We start from the raw sequence: 16,590 nt of genomic DNA, 5'->3' as shown, positions 1-16,590 counted from the left end.
GATTGCACCTGCAGCACTAATAACCAGCTCATGGGATGTCATGCTTATAGAGACTGAAATGGAGTGTGTGGCCTGGTCCATCACCAGCCAGTACACCAGAATGTGGTACCTCTCAACACCATGTCATGTCAAAGCATGAGAATTCAGGTCTAGATTGAAGATGTACAGATGAATTGTTCATTCATATCCACATTTAATTCTCCAGAGCCTGAAGCAGCTACTGGACTGCTTGTTCTTTCCCCTCGTGCCTGAACATACCGTCTTACTCTGTTTTCTTCCCAACAATAGAAATTACTGAAAGAGGTCTTTTTAAAGTCCTTTAATCACATCTTTTACCCATGGCTTCTAACACTGTGGGTTTGCCCTCCCCCCTGTTTTTACTTTTAATCGCAAAAGTAAAAATATTTTAGAATGACATATACAAAAGCTGGGTAAAATTAAAAAACACCATTATTTCACTTTTATAAAGTGAGTAATTTGTATCTTAGAATCATAGAATCATAGAATCAGCTGGGTTGGAAGGGACCTCTGAGATTCTCAAGTCCAACCCTTGATCCAACACCGCTGCGGTTACTAGACCATGGCACTAAGTGCCACATCCAGTCTCATCTTAAAAACTCCAGGGACAGTGAATCCACCACCTCCCTGGGCAGCCCATTCCAATATCTGATTACTCTCTCCGTAAAAAATTTCTTCCTAATATCCAACGTAAACCCCCCCTGGCACAGCTTAAGACCGTGCCCTCTTGTCCTACTGCTGGTTGTGTGGGAGAAGAGACCAACCCCCACCTGGCTACAACCTCCTTTCAGGGAGTTGTAGAGAGTGATGTAGCGCTGCAGGGGGTTGTTGTGGCCAAAGTGGAAGACCCAGCACTTCACCTTGTTGAACCTCATCTCGTTGGAATCAGCCCAACTCTCCAGTCTGTCCAGGTCACTCCTGCCTTCCAGCTGATCGACACTCCCCCCCAACCTCATGTCATCTGCAAATTTGCTGATGGTGGACTCAATCACCTCATCCAGATCATCAGTAAAGATATTAAATAGAACTGGGCCCAACACTGATCCCTGGGGGACACCACTAGTGACCGGCCACCAACTGGATGCAGCCCCGTTCACCACCACTCTCTGGGCCCGGCCCTTCAGCCAGTTCCTAACCCAGCATAGGGTGCCCCTCTCCAAGCTGTGGGCTGCCAGCTTTTTTAGGAGTATGCTGTGTGAGACAGTGTCAAAGGCTTTGCTGAAGTCCAGGTAGACACATCCACAGCCTTCCCCTCATCCACCAGGTGGGTCACCTGATCATAAAAGGAGATCAGGTTGGTCAGACAGGACCTGTCCTTCCTAATCCCATGCTGGCTGGGTCTGGTCCCTTGTCCATCCTGTAGGTGCTGTGTGATTGCCCTTAGGATGATCTGCTCCATAACCTTACCAGGCACTGAGGTCAGCCTGACTGGCCTGGAGTTTCCTGGGTCCTCTTTCCAGCCCTTTTTGTGGATGGGCGTGACATGCACCAGCTTCCAATCGTCTGGGACCTCCCCAGTGAGCCAGGACTGTTGGTAGATGATGGAGAGTGGCTTGGCGAGCTCTTCCACCAGCTCTTCTCTTACAGCTTCATGTTGTGGTAACACTGAATGAGTGTTACCACATTTAATCTTCCTGCCCAATCACTGATGTAAATGGTCTATATAAAACCTCTTACCCATCTCAAGGTTTTTCTCTAGCTGATCTTGATGGCACACCTGTTTTCTTCTTACTGATCCACATTTGTCTTACCAAGACAGGGCAAAAAGTTGTTCCAAGAGACACAACATTGAGAAACTTCTAACGACACCTATTTTGGAGAGCAATGAATGTAAAAATCAATAAGGAATAAATGTTTTTTTATTTATTAAAATGTTTTATTACTATGCCTCCTGTTTCTCCTTTCCTGGGATGAGATCTTGCCTCAGTTTACTGTATATATTTTATTAAAGGACAAGAAGAAGGATCATTCACCTTTCCTAACGGGGAAGTAGTGGAACACAGTGAAGGCAGCAAGGACCGAACCATTATGCTCATGGGTTCCTCGGCTCAGAAAATCTCAGTGAGACTGAAACCTGCTGTGGTTCATAAAGGTACACAGACTGATCCTGTACTGCTGGCTGGTGATGTATCTCGTAAGCGGAGAGAGAAGAAAGAACATAGGATGCCAGAAAATCCTTATCTCCAGACAACTCCACTATCCACGTTTCCAAGCCCACTTCTAGGCCGCAAAAAGGCATTTGTTAAATGGGAAAACAAGGACTCCAGCCAGAAAATGAAGGAGGAGCATCACAGCTGTAAACCCTCATACCAGGAACTTGAGCAGGTACATACATAATGAAACAAATTCTATTTTACACAACAGTACCATCAAATGATTGGAGGGTATAGGGGAGGGGCTGGGTGGGAAGGTGTCACCTTACTCCAGTGTAATTAATTGCCAATTTAATTGAAATTAAACAACCCATGAATAGCACTGTAAATTCTCAGCCTCTTTAAACTCCAGCAATACTTTACTTCAATTATAAATTTTAGCACTAATATGGGGCTTAAGGAATAAATTTTTAAGCCCTTGTTATGATCATGCTGATCCCTGTCAGTTTTGGAATGTGAACATAATCCAATCACTGAGGACAGGATGTTACTCCATAAAATGAGGAACATAGTTCTGAATTTCTTCCTGATTTTGCTGGCCTCTGCTCCCCTACGTGACTGAATATATAGGGCTGGGAGGGCAGGCAACTCTGCTTTTGTTCAACTGACAAGTGTAAGTCACCAAGACATTTTGCTGTGTGAACAGACGTGATGCTTCTTGGTAGATTTCACCTTCATCAGCCCAGTTTTGTCTCATCTTACTCTACAAGAGATCTGACAAAGTAGCTATTCATAAGACTGTGTCACCTCAAATTTGGTCCAAATTCAGGTTTGTAGAAACAACACCTGCCAGACAGATTAAGGAGACTATCACAATATCAACAATGCAACTGATGTATGGATCCAGCTATAATTACGAGGAACAGTCAGACTTATTTTCATACTTTACTCATTACTTACCACTATTCTGTGAACAACCAACATGGAAACAGTCCAACAACAGGACTACACCCTGATGTTTGAATGATCAGTATAACTTTCAAAATATCCTTTGCTGTTGTTAAAGTGAATTAATCTTTTATGAAAGATGAATGGTTTATTAAGACAGAGGTTAGGTCAAGAATCTTCCAACACAGACCACTTCCCTTTCAATCAACAGTATATTCAATATAACAAGGATGTGAAGCATGGACGCACTTATAAAAACTCATTCTTTAAAATGTCCCACTCATACGAGTCCCACAATTTACACTTGACCTTGCTCCCTCAGCAGATCCTGACCTCAATTACTAAACAGCAGATGATGTTATAAATTAACAGCTTAGACTGTGGTACATCAATTTCTGCATTAGTAGAGTGGTAAAGTGTGAGCTGTGTTGTTGTTTCCCCTAGACTACTGCTGTTATGACAGGAGCAGGGGAGGGTGGATAAATGCAGGCTGTGGACATAGATACCTGCTGCTGGGAAGTTGTAACAGGATACACAGAAGACAGACCAGTGACTGTGGAAATGTTCAAATGAGTTTCTGGTTCTGTTCCCCTGATAAGAGCTATACCAACTTCTGTTTATGGCAGTCAACCTAAATATACAACCAGACATCCTGAAACAAATGCAAAATGAAATACAATTCTCTATTTTTTGTTTGTTTAGGAAAGAAATATTCTAAAGGCAGACAATGAAGGTTTGAAGATCCAACTGGAACAGGCACATAAAAAAATTGAATCTCTCACAATCCAGAGACGAAACCATGTAGTTGACAGTCTACAACACAGAGACTGCTCCTAGCAGATGAAAATCTTCTGCAGAAGAATGTAAGACCGAAGGAGGGGCTATGATAAAGCTGCTTTACCAAGTGAACTGGAGAGAGAGTCTGAAGGATGTTAAGCAGAAACACAACAGATTTCCCTATTAAACATACATTCCTAACCACAAAAATCCATTCCTTTGACTTTTTAAGGTAATTTAGCGTTATTTGTGCAATGAAAATAGTACCTTCTGGGTTTGCTTTTAAAAGGAGTGTGAGTGTTGCTGAAGTCCCTGTTCATGTTGAAGACCACATGGATTCCCCAGTGACTTGGCTGCCAGCAGCACACCTTAAGTCTACAAGTGTTCTGACAAAGTAGCTGTTCATAAGACTGTGTCACCTCAACTTTAGCCCAAAATCAGTTTTTTAGAAAATAAATGTTCAATAAAGCTGAGGAAATAAAGCTGTAGAAATACTACATTAAGAGAAACAGTTCCTTCTCACTGGGGCTGAAACCAATTAAAATCATGAACTGTCACCTTTATTTCCAAAGCTTAACAAGAACATTAAAATAAGTAGTTAAGCTAATGATATTTGATTGAGTCTTAAACTTTAAGATAAACTGACAATTTTTTTAAACCTCTTTCAGAGCTTTAGAAGTTCTGCTGCTCAAACACTTACCTTTATTAAGGTAAAATAATTGAGACTAGAGACTTGACATTGAATACTGCTTCCATTTTTGCATTCCGTGCCATGACTTGGAACACTTAGTCCTACTTATTTGGCTTAAGGGATAAGTTCTTGTCCCCATACAGTTGATATGGGACAAGGCTGATTATTTTTCTCTCACGTCAAAGTGGATGCCATGGTTGAGTAGAACCTTTAGAGTCATAATACGAGTAAAACTGTAGAGTAATCCCAGTGCAACAGCTACTGTATTCCAGAGCTCCTAACGAGGTTTCTCCATTTTCTCTCTCCTAGATTTCACATGCACTTTACATAGAGTCAAGATGAAGTGTGCTCTTATGTCTGTAAATTTTGTATAGTAAAAGGTGTGAGGGAAGTAATTTAAAGATGCAAAGTGTACATATTGTTAAGAAACAACAAAAGTGTCTTTCAAGTTACTGATAAATCTACTTGTCAGAATAGCCAAATTTAAAATTGCATTTGCATTTCAAGAGAATCTGTACACTTACAGTTGTATAAAACTTGCTTGCATTTATCAGAGATTTGTCATCACACGTATAAGCATCAGAAACAAAGTCCATTTAATGCTCCTCAAAACTCCTGTTACCAAGTCCTTCATAGATTAAAATTTAGTCAACCTATAAAAATAGCATGTGTGCTTTGTGTTCAAATGTATAATATGTATAAATATACATTCCACTCACAATCTACAGTCCCAATTAAGTACATGAATGCTGCATTTATAAAGAAAGTTAATTTGAAACTACCTGCCAGTTTAGTGATTCTTGATCTGAAGAGATTGGATTGTGCTTGCAACTCCATGTATAAGTAAAAACAAATGGATGGAAAGAGTAGTAGTAGTAGATTTTCTGTTACATTACTGTAAATAACTGAAATGCATAGGAAAAAAACCAGAAGCTCTGAAGATTGTGCAGCTTTTTTTTTCCTCATACACTAAGCCTGAACTATTAACAGTAACATGGAATTGCACTTCGATCAGTAAAGCAATCAGAATGGCTTTCAGGTCATGCCTACAAACTTGGTTTGCCCATTTTCTGTAAGCTTCTTGATTTTGTCCTCTATTCAGGGAACTACAGCAAGGTGTATTTCTAATAGGCATTTAGCAAATAAAAGTCTCTTTCTGCAATAATTAAATGAGATAAAAGTTGAATATATTTTCACATATTTCAAAAATACTCCAAAAGAGCAGATAAGACTCATAAATCTTGTGCAGCCAAGGTAAATGTTCACTTGTGGTCTGAACTCTAGATTCTAATTGAATTCTTGTGTATGCATATACTTTGTCTGTGATTGAAGGTGGAGATCATGAACAAAACCTCTCGTTTAAAAGAAAAATTCTCTAACATCAGCAGCTGACCCAAAGGCTACTGTGTAACTAGGTAGAGTATTTAATACTCAAAATTGAGTTATGACCATAGACTTGTACAGTCTTAAGTGCTAACGATGTTTTTCTGTTGTCTTCTTGTTCAGTCTGAATAACTTAAAAGAGATCTGTCTGCAGGAATGTCTTAGAAAACAAGTGTGCTAAAAAATTCCTGCTGCAAAGAAGTCAGTTGATATCTGGAGAATTTCAGAGCTATCTAAGTACCTTCAGGCTCTCTGTTTGCCCAAAGCCATTTACAGTTTTTTCTCCCTCTCTTGTATTTTTTTTTTAAATGGTGTGAGTCCTTTCTTTTGAGACTTCCTTTTTCCTGCATGAAGGACTAATAGTGGAACCTAACCACAGGGAAACTGTTAAAACTGACAAAGCTACCAACAAAAATCACTTGCATCGGTGTTAATCTTCAAGGTGCTTTATGTTAGGAAAAAAGATACAATTAAAAGTGCTGTTTAAAAGTCATGGTAGCAAACACTGATATTGAAATTTATCTTGTCATGGCTAATTTAAATGAAAAACTCACCTTTTTCCTTCTCCAGGTTCAGCTGCACATACAAGAAGACAGAAAGAACAAGCGCCAGTCCCCTGTCCCCCATTTACTTTTTAGGTGTGCATTCTGGTAATTTAAAGTAAATAGATTGAGTAATATCACAATTAACAAGGCAGGGCTACTGTTCATATTCAGGTTAAACACAACCACTTTTACATTAGCTTATATATGTTTTTGGAACTATGTGTTTGTTCAGTAGCATCTGTTATTTTGTTATAATTGATTCTATGGCAACTAGAAAAAGTTAAAATGCTGTCTGAGAAGATTGAAAATGTACAGATTGTAAAGATTTTATATAAACTGTAAGATTTTGGTTCAATATTTATAATAGAAAAAAAATAAAATTGCATTTCGTGCCTCTGACTTTGTATCTCAGAGAAATCTGTACAACCAATATTCATCTTTCTTGACTGTCACCTGAGCCCCTTCTACAGGATTAACCAAGTACCAGAGTATCTAGTCCAGATTCACCTTCTACAAGCCTTGGAACATTGCCAGAGAAAACTCAGGAAGCTAGGTATTTGCAGATAATTCTTTTGGTATTTTAGTGGTTGACACAGTACAGACACTGTTTTGGTACTCACTATTTCAAGTATTACAAAGCATCAGTCTTTATTATCACTCACTTTATTATCTCTCACTTCTGTGGAGAATGCTAATTTTGAACAGATTTCACAGCACGAAAGCCAAGTTTAAGCAAGGCTTCTGTTGTGTCTGCTAATGCTGCCTATTCCACAAGGCAGCACTCACTATAGCACTCTAAAGACTTGCTATTCTTTACCTTGTAGTAAAACATCTTATCTTAAATGTGTGGGATAACAAACATTCGTTCAGTTATCTTCAATCATATGAGGGATGTGAGGGAAGAGGAGAAGTGCAACTCCTATATATATGGGTAAATCTGCTCTACAGTCTTGCACATACAAAACAAGTTGAGGTTTTCTTCATAATTACAGAAACTAAAAAAAACCAACTTCAGAAGTAATTGGGGAATATTTCCTTAGTTTACGTAAAGACAAAAGTAACGATCACATAGACCACATAGATATAGATCATGTATTTTTTTTTTTACTAAGATAAAATTTAACTGAGATTCCTTAGTAATCCCAGACAATGTGATAGGGATATACTTGTGACATAACCTGCCTGTTAAACTTGCCCTACATAGTTATCTACAGCCTTCTCCATTTTGGTCAATATATACCTGTTATTTTTCATTACCATAAAAAGAAAGTTTCATTACTCTTGTAAATCACCAGCAGAAATTCTTCCTTACAAACACAGGAGGAACATACGATCGTGGATCCAAATCATGCTACACAGATGATGCAACTAACTTCAAATACAGTGCTTTATTCCTCAGTGTTTACAGCTGTTAACAAAAGTGTCTCTCTCAATTCCTGAAAAAAATCCCCAATCTATTTTTCAGGTCTTGAACAAGACAATGTTCATCTAGGTATTCACTAAGTGTGACTAAACACAAAAATACTCACAAACATATATATGAAAATCTTTTACTCACAACGGAATTTTTGAAAATACTTTTTTCCAAGACAAACAAAACTTGAGGTTGAAATCAATTATTCTCATGGTGTTATTGCATCATTTGATAAACTAAAAGCATACATTCCGACAAAAGAGGACAGCAAAGGATATCTCTATGAAATGTGGTGGTGCTTACTTTAGTTTTCAACTCCTGACTTCAAATTTAAAATTATTTAAGAAAAACTGAAATTTTCTTTTTTAAGAAAAAAAATCAATCCTATTTAAATGTCCATCTTTTACATGGTTTACACACATATAATTGAAATATGATATTGAAATAATTTAACTGTTAGAATTCAAATGGGTATGGACCTGGTTCACTCGATGATTTACTTCATTCAGAACTGTCCTGCCTACTACAAACAAGATGAACTGATGAGTGTAAAAATACCAACACACATGCACATCCACATTTACAACAATTCAACTAAACTGGTGCACCTTTGCATCCTAAGACTAATGAAATCTTTAAGCATAGATAAGTAGTTTGATTTGCCTTGTGTATTTCCCTGGTGAAGCAACATGCTTGACTGTTGATTACTTGTAACAAAAAGTAACATTGGGATGAGCAAACAGAATTTTCTCTTAAGGCTTTGGTTGTTAAAAGCTACTCTGGGTTCTTTTGGTGACCAGTACTTCAAGGCCAGCAGTCTCACTTGGTATGTCATCAGTTTCTGAGCTATTCCAGAGTATTAAGCAAAAACCATGCTCCAAATCAAGAGAACCAGTACTATGCTCCCATGTGACCCATGAGGGTCTCCCCATAAAAACTGCAAAGGCTGCCAAGGGCTTTAAGGCGCAAAGGAGCATAGGAAAAAAAAATGGCAAAGGAACTATATTGCTAGCAGTTGGGTGACATTTAGCCATTACTGCAAAAGTTCACATCCAAGCTAACATGTTCAAGCCAGGAAAACTCCTGCCTCTTTTTGTCAGGCACCTGCTGTAACCCTAAAGCCTGGGTAAGGTCATATCTATCACATTAGAAGCAGCATTCTCAGGCAAACTATGATCAGAGAGGACATAACAGGCAAAAAACTTTTGAAGGTTATCTGAATTAAAATTTCAAATTAAAAAGTTGGTGACGGCTAGTTAATAAAAACTACACAGGCTTTTGAAAGATATAATAATTTGATTTTGAACAGAGCTTCACATTGATGCATAAAGCTGGCAATGAAACAGGACATGACCCATGTGTTTATGAAGGTAAAAAAAAAAAAATCTTTAAAGCATACCAATGGACTCCAATAGGAAATTTGTGCAGAAAGAACTTGTAACTGTGAAACATAAACCCAAAATCAAATCCTAAAGTTCAACCTGCAGTTAAGCCTATAGCTACAAGTGCTTCAAGGCTGCCACGTTATTTAATCAACACATACCCCCACGCTTATCAGATGCCTTTCTGAATCTCTCTGTAGTAAACTGACCCTGATAAATGTTGTCATGAGTATGTACTCAGGCATCATCCCCCTGTTCCACCTCTGTTGTCAGGAGAGGCCTCACAGCAGGGGAGGAGATCTAAAAGTCACTGGACAGCAGAAACTGTCTTCTTTAAGTGACAGCTCTAAATTTCTGTCTACATATATTTACAGCCATAATTGTGTGACAGCTAAGTCCTTCTAGAATAACACTGAATGAGGGAGAAGGCACCCATACCGTATCAAGACAGAGATTCTTTCAGATTGGCAGTGAGAGAGAGAAATCACTGAGGAAGGCCAACTGCTGTATGAGATGTCTTATTAACTGGGCAGTTTGTGACTCCCAAACACAGAGCAGACAGGGGAGGAAAAAAAAAAAAAGATGGGAGAAGAAGAAATGGTATGTTTTTTCTTAAGAAGCTCAGCTTATTCAAACTTTATGTCTCAAGGCTGATTCAGAAGGATATATACATGAATTCTTACCACACATGATGGCTGCAGGTTTCCTGCCCAATCTGGTCTTAAAATACTTTCATGAAATGCCAATAAAATGGAATAAGACCCTATCAAAACTCATCATGATTCTGAGTTTACAGTACATGTTCAGACCTTCAAATAGTCTCTAATACATTATGACCATAAAAAACAATCTGATTTTATTAGTTTCTGTAAGAGTATTAATTCAGAATGTTAATTTAATGTGAAGTTCTGAAAGAATAATCCAATCTAACTGAATAATTTTGACCAAAGCCTTAAGGATTTCAACATTTGAAATTAAAATTCACTTGCATGTCCCACATGAAAACTAGATGCAGAGAAAAAGCCTGAAAGCATTCTAGAGTCTTTTAAAAGTGGTTTCATCTGGTTCTTAGGCCTATTTTGTTGTTTTTTTTTTTACACAGCATTTTGGAGCAGGGGAGTAGATATGCAACATGCAATAACTAGAGAAGTCTGAACATTAGTATATTTTTTGTTTGTTTAGAAAGGGTTTTATTCAGTTTTCTGAGGCTTATTTTAAATAAAATGACATAAAAAACACCATATAAGCAATATGAAAAACAAGGACTTTAGTCATCACATTTTAGTATAAAAGCTCTGTTAACTAAAAGGACTCAATGAGAACATCAGTTGGTCTAATGCAATGATTCATATGGTCATACTTAATTCTAACCTAAGCCCAAATCAACATACCTAATGTCTAATACCAGTAAACACCACCACTATATTTTGCCAGTTATTCTGTTAAGATTTACAGTACTTTAGTATCTTCGGTACCCTCCTCTTCCACCATATGGATCACTATAGCCTCCCCTGCCACCATAACCTCCCCTGCCACCTTGGAAGCCACCTCCACCTTGGAAGCCACCTCCACCCTGGAAGCCACCTCCACCCTGGAAGCCACCTCCACCCTGGAAGCCACCTCCACCCTGGAAGCCACCTCCACCTCTCCCACCACCTCTGAAACCTCCACCTCCTCCTCCTCTACCCCCTCCACCCCCCCAGTTGCCCCTTCCACCACCACCACCACCTCCCCAGCCACCTCTTCCACCACCTTCTTGTCTTTTTTGCCACGGAGGCATTTCAGGAGGAGGTGGTTCAATCTCTGTTGGTCTGCCTCCACGATCTGGTACTCTCCCCATCAGAACCTATATGGAAAAATAGGTCATTTTGAGTTAAAAAATAGTATTAATAACTTGAAGAGACATAGGATTCTTCTGCTATGGACAGAAAACCACGTCCTGCTCTTTTAAGGAAATATGGCCCCTCAGTGAGATGCTTGACAGCAGAATCACTATTCCCTGTCCTTGTAACACCACAACAGAGCTCTGAAAGTGTTCTCATTTTCCACCTATAAACAACATAACAGCTAGCTAGCTCATATTATTTTTGTGACATTTTTATGAAGAACACTACACACACGTGAAGTATTAGTATTGCAATAAGCAATGTACATCATTCATATATAATACATATGAATACCCAAATATATATATTCATATAGAAAAGATTCCTTATGATGTGGCTCTGCTGCTTAACTCTCAAAGTTCAAGTTCAAACCTAATCAGCTGGCAAAAAACAGATTGTCAAACTAATGTGCAACTCGCAAAGGAGAGGGTATTAGCATGAAATAAGAGAGACTGTACTGGACCAAGTTACATGAAATGTTAAGTTGAAAAACAAAGAGGTATCTGGGTAGGGGTTTTTGTTGTTGTTTTCATATTTCCTAAACTCTGTGTGATTAATGTTAACATTCTCTGGTCAGTCCCAGGCACTCAAACTAAAGTCCTCTCAAGAAAAAAACCAACTTTCTCTGAGATCCTAAAATAGTTAAGAAATGTCAGTGTCTTTCGGATCAAAACATATTAAAAGGTATCTAAATGAGGCAGAAAACTTTAGAAAAATCTGTAAATACAGGATTAATAAAGCAGGTTTAGTCCTCTTTTGAATGTCATTGCTTGCAAGCTTCAGCTTTTATCACACACAAGAAAGGAGTACCATGTTGATTTATTACTGTAGCCAAACCAAATAATTTTATTTTGCAGGAAAATGACATTTCTACCAAAGTTTTTGTGATTTATAATACACTGATGAACTAAGAATGCTGGTTTACAAACCAAACAACACAGTCCTGACAACAGGTAGCCCAGGAACTGATACCAGAAATACTTACACATACCCTTAAACTTGAGGGTGCAGTTCCACTGAACTCAGGAGGTCATTTACAAACAACCCCCCCTGCACATGCGCACACACGAACACCCCCACCACTGTTCCTTTTCATCCACACCACTGTTTCATCCTGTTGCATGACTGACTGTGTAGCAAGATAAAAAAAGAAGTTGCTGCAACATTCACTGGAATACTGCAAACCTTCTTAACTGGAAAAAATGATATGGAAATGCTAAGCAAAGAATATAGTTCCGTAACTACTTTTGATAGGTCTGTAAACTCCCATGTCCTTTTATCACATCCCAGAAGCAAAAAGCATACCTTGTTGATAGCACAGACGGTATTTTCCCGTGTTGAACCACTACTTGTTCTTATGATCTTGGATAAATCTTCTCGAGCAGCAAGCAGGTGAGCTAATGTAATAGTTGACTTTGGAGATAATGCATAGCGCTTGGGCTGATAGATACGTGCTATTTCATCTGTTTTTACCTAAATGATAAAATCAAACACAACTTACTTGCTATCCATAAAACACACCAATTTACTGTAAACCATGTACTGCTCTCAGTAAGTTTCAATTTCAACATGAGGTATAGCTTTTGTAAATATAGGATTATCTTACAAAATACAGTACCAGTTATTACCAATTCTCTTCATATTGGTGGAGCTATTAGACAAAAAGTACTGCTGATTATGTATAATTGATGCTGAAACTTAGCATCATTATAAGAGAAACTCCTCTATCCACTGGCATAAAACAGATACTTTAATGTCTTCCAATATGTCTACAGATTAAAATTTAAGAGTCCACACTGCTCTCTCAACAGCTTTACATAACCATATGTAAGAGATCACTTCTAAATGTGATGTTAAGAGTGTAGCTTCAAAGTAAGGTAAATTTGTGGAAACTTGAAAATGTATTAATGCAGCAAAATACTTGTGCAAGCCATGAAAAAGTGAGACCGAGAAGGGCAGAAAATAAGATTTTTTCAGGCATACTTTGATGTTTCATTTGTTTAGCGAAAAAGAAAAATAAATACACTTTCTGGGAACATCTAGAATAATCTTCAGAGCAAAAAAACCATTTGATCTTGGCTAGACCAGACAACAGGTGCTGTTCCTTTGACTTGACTGTTTTGCTAGGTAATTACTGCACCATTTATGGACTCATTTCAGTCTGCAAACTTACCCCTCTTGGGGACTGAACAAGTTAAAAAAAATAAAGACTAAAAATGCCACACCATCCAAATCAGAGAAACGTATCAATACCTATTTAGAGGTGGGGAAAATGGCAAGCTAATAAATAAATTAAAAAAGACAACAATTTGCCTCTTGGCTTAAAAAAAATAAATCCAAAGTATATCAATGCCAAAACATATTCCATCCCCAAAACTGTCTTGAAGAAGTCATGAACAAATATCCCTGCAACACGAATAGGGGAAAAAAAAGATTTAAAATAATATGTAATTTTGAATTAATATGTAGCCTTTTTATTTCTGTAACTGCACATATTTCACATCAATAGTCTTAAAAAGACAGAAAAATGAATAATCTGACTACTTTATCATCATTAAAAAGCTTTTTAAACTATTTTTCTATTGCAAAAGTGCATTCATTGTTTTTCACATTGTTTGAATGGAACAATAGCAAGTGACTCAAGTTTTAGTCTGCTTAAGTTAGTCATCAGTTAACATCACTTATATTTTAGAAGTATCCTTTACATTTGAAGATATATAATTGTCTTGGTACAGCTGTAAGGAAGTTATGCACGTAGGAACAACTCCTGGCTTCTGCGAACTAAATGCCCCCCTCTTCCTTTCTTGCAGCATAAAAGCATTCACAACCCTGTCAGAAAATAGTGAGCCATTCCAAAAAAGCACAGCAGCATCTAAACTCAGTCTAGACTCATCTAGACTTTAGTATGCATGTGTCAATGACAAATTGTAACACCACAAAGACTTGTAACAATCCATACTTTCAGTAAGCTTTTCAAGTTTTAAGGTTTAACCACCTTAAGCATTCTACCTTTGGAAGGAAAGCTGATCTTGCAGCTCATGAGCAAAAACATCTGTCTCCAGCTTCTCACATGTATATTCATCAAATTACAAACCTGGTGTATCTTATCTCTCCATTCTTTTGGAGAGAAACAAGATCTATTTCTAGATCAGAAATATCAGACTATCACGACTATTTTTTAATATACAGTTTTAGGAAATAGTACAAATGAAATGATCACAATTAAAATGATACCAGCAGGGCAAATTCGGGGAGCGCTTTGGAATTTTTAGCGACCTGAAAGATTAAAGTAATTGTGTGATTGTCTCACACAAGCTGCTATTCAAACAACCTGTTCAACCAACCAGCTGTTCACTCAGTAGCACTGAATGCAAGACAGGCAGCAGTTACTGTAATTTCAGTGACTTTATGAGCAGTCACTTTTTGCACCTGATCTCTGTTAAGGCCCAGTGTTTGTCTTCCTTTTGCATCTGCATGAGAAATGCTGAGGTTCCCTCCTAATTTACATGATAAGAGGGGGTTAGATATAGAAAAGAAAAAAGGGAGATTCAAACTTATTAAAGTGAGAAACCCCAACAGAGGATGCTAGAATTTCTAACTGTGCAGCTATAAGCAGTCAAAGAGGATGGACTGTACCATCTGATTAAATCCTTCCCCTTCCTCAATACCTGGGATTTGAATATCACAACCCAAGATGAGAGGCTGGAAAAAAGACAACAGTAATGAAGTGTATTTACATGCTATGCATATTCTGTAGGAAGACCAGGAAACTGTAGCCAACTCCCACCCACAGGAAGCGAAGACAACTTTAAGTTTACCTTTGCTCTATCAGACCAGCCAAAAGATTGTACAGTCACATCGAGCCTCTTCATTAACATGCGTCGTCGACATTCGTACTCACTCCGAAGAGCATCATTGATTTTTTCCAATCTTTTCTGCAGTGTAACAATAAAAAAATTCAAACACTCAAATATATAAAGTTATAGGAGTCAATTCAAAGTTAACCCCATTCATCAACTAAGATGTTTATTCCTAGGTGACCACTATAAACTACATAGCATCCATATAATCCAACAGTAGTATGTATATAGAAAACATTTTGAAAGTTAATAATGGATGAATCAACACAAGGTCTGTTTTATAATGTTAATTCTGGAAGTATTTGATTATCATAGTTAATACTTAGCAATTGAATTTTAATACTTAGCAACAGAACAGTGACTGCAAAATAGGCAAAGTTAAATGAAGCTGTATGCATTAATTTTGAACATCCTGTTAAATACTGAAAATAAATGGAGAAACTTTTCTTTACCACTTGGTCAGAATTCAGAGGTTTTGTTAGCAGTGATTTCCCCACATGTTTGTTTTGAACTTTTGCGAGAATGTCCTTTATCTGAAACAAAACACATGCATCTCAGAACACAAATGATATTTAGATTTATTTCAGCCCAATTCTTCACAATCACATTTTGCTACTCGTAAGATCAAACACAGCAAATCTGTTTTAGCAGACTCACAAAAGCAGGCACATATCTTCTGGCTTATGATCCATTACAAAAAGAAGATTTCCTGAATACTTGCATAAAATGACCAGCCTCTACACAAAAATATTTTATGTCATGTCGCTTCTCCTGATAATAGAACAAAGCTATACAGCAAATTTATCAAATGGATATAGAAAGTAGGACTAGCTAAATTACTTGTTTTACACAGTACCAAATGTTCTAACTACAACAACTGGAAGCTAGCAGTTCTGTTGCAAAATGCTAGACGGGGCTACAAAATCTGGTGATGGGTGCTAGTAAGAAAGGCAGTAGAGATGATATGTATGCAGTCATTCTCTCTCAAATTTTGCTCTAATCCTATAATTGGCTGCAGCTAACATTATGTTTAAGACTTTTGCATTCACTCCAAATCAACCTTGCTTATACATCTTCCATTAGCTCTTGCCCTCAGCAATCCCATGCAGAAAGCTCTCTCTGCCTCCCAAACACCACTGCATTCTCCTCTCTCATTACAAGAAACATCTACCTCCTCTTCTTGAGTGAACTTCCTTTGGCACAGTTCTTCTAAAACCATTACCACAAATACCTGCAACACTTGTACGTATCTTGCCAGCCAATTGATTTTTCAGCTGGAGTAGACTGCATGCATAATACTGTTCCTGCAAGTTTTGTACACAGTCTGATGGGGAGAAGAGCTACATCTTCATTTGTTTTAGTAAACAGAATCATAGAATCATAGAATCAACCGTGTTGGAAAAGGCCTCTAAGATCATCAAGTCCAACCCTTGATCCAACACCACTGTGGTTACTAGACCATTGCACTAAGTGCCACATCCAGTCTCATCTTAAAAACCTCCAGGGATGGAGAATCCACCACCTCCCTGGGCAGCCAATTCCAATATCTGATTACTCTCTCCATAAAAAATTTCTTCCTAATATATAACCTAA

The 16,590-nt window shown here is 37.9% G+C and overlaps 2 protein-coding genes across 6 annotated transcripts in view; one reads left to right on the top strand and one right to left on the bottom strand.

Moving 5' to 3' along the window:
* The window catches only part of RASGRP1 (RAS guanyl releasing protein 1), a 42,882-nt gene extending 36,028 nt beyond the window's left edge, over positions 1–6,854 (top strand). Inside the window, exons 16-18 of one of the 2 annotated variants that reach the window (XR_001876827.1) lie at positions 1,970–2,343; positions 3,762–4,068; positions 6,481–6,854. Coding sequence is in view for 1 of the 2 variants with exons in the window: in XM_017827375.1 (XP_017682864.1) it covers positions 1,970–2,343; positions 3,762–3,896 (509 nt within the window). In the remaining variant the exon portion in view is untranslated. Of the gene's footprint in view, positions 1–1,969; positions 2,344–3,761 lie in introns of both variants that reach the window. The other variant, XM_017827375.1, reaches the window with a different exon arrangement.
* A 964-nt stretch (positions 6,855–7,818) lies between these two features.
* Positions 7,819–16,590, bottom strand: part of FAM98B (family with sequence similarity 98 member B) — an 18,552-nt gene continuing 9,780 nt past the window's right edge. For 3 of the 4 annotated variants that reach the window (XM_017827376.1, XM_017827377.1, XM_017827379.1), the window contains exons 5-8: positions 15,450–15,530; positions 14,956–15,072; positions 12,443–12,610; positions 7,819–11,097 (exon numbers count right to left, since the gene is read on the bottom strand). In XM_017827376.1, the coding sequence (XP_017682865.1) occupies positions 10,711–11,097; positions 12,443–12,610; positions 14,956–15,072; positions 15,450–15,530 (753 nt within the window). In that variant the 3' untranslated portion in view covers positions 7,819–10,710. The remainder of the gene's footprint in view (positions 11,098–12,442; positions 12,611–14,955; positions 15,073–15,449; positions 15,531–16,590) is intronic. The other variant, XM_017827378.1, reaches the window with a different exon arrangement.

This window comes from Lepidothrix coronata, unplaced genomic scaffold, assembly GCF_001604755.1.
Source record: "Lepidothrix coronata isolate B3197 unplaced genomic scaffold, Lepidothrix_coronata-1.0 Scaffold138, whole genome shotgun sequence".
In the NCBI taxonomy this organism is placed as follows: domain Eukaryota; kingdom Metazoa; phylum Chordata; class Aves; order Passeriformes; family Pipridae; genus Lepidothrix; species Lepidothrix coronata.
This window is presented reverse-complemented; position numbering and strand designations above follow the sequence as displayed.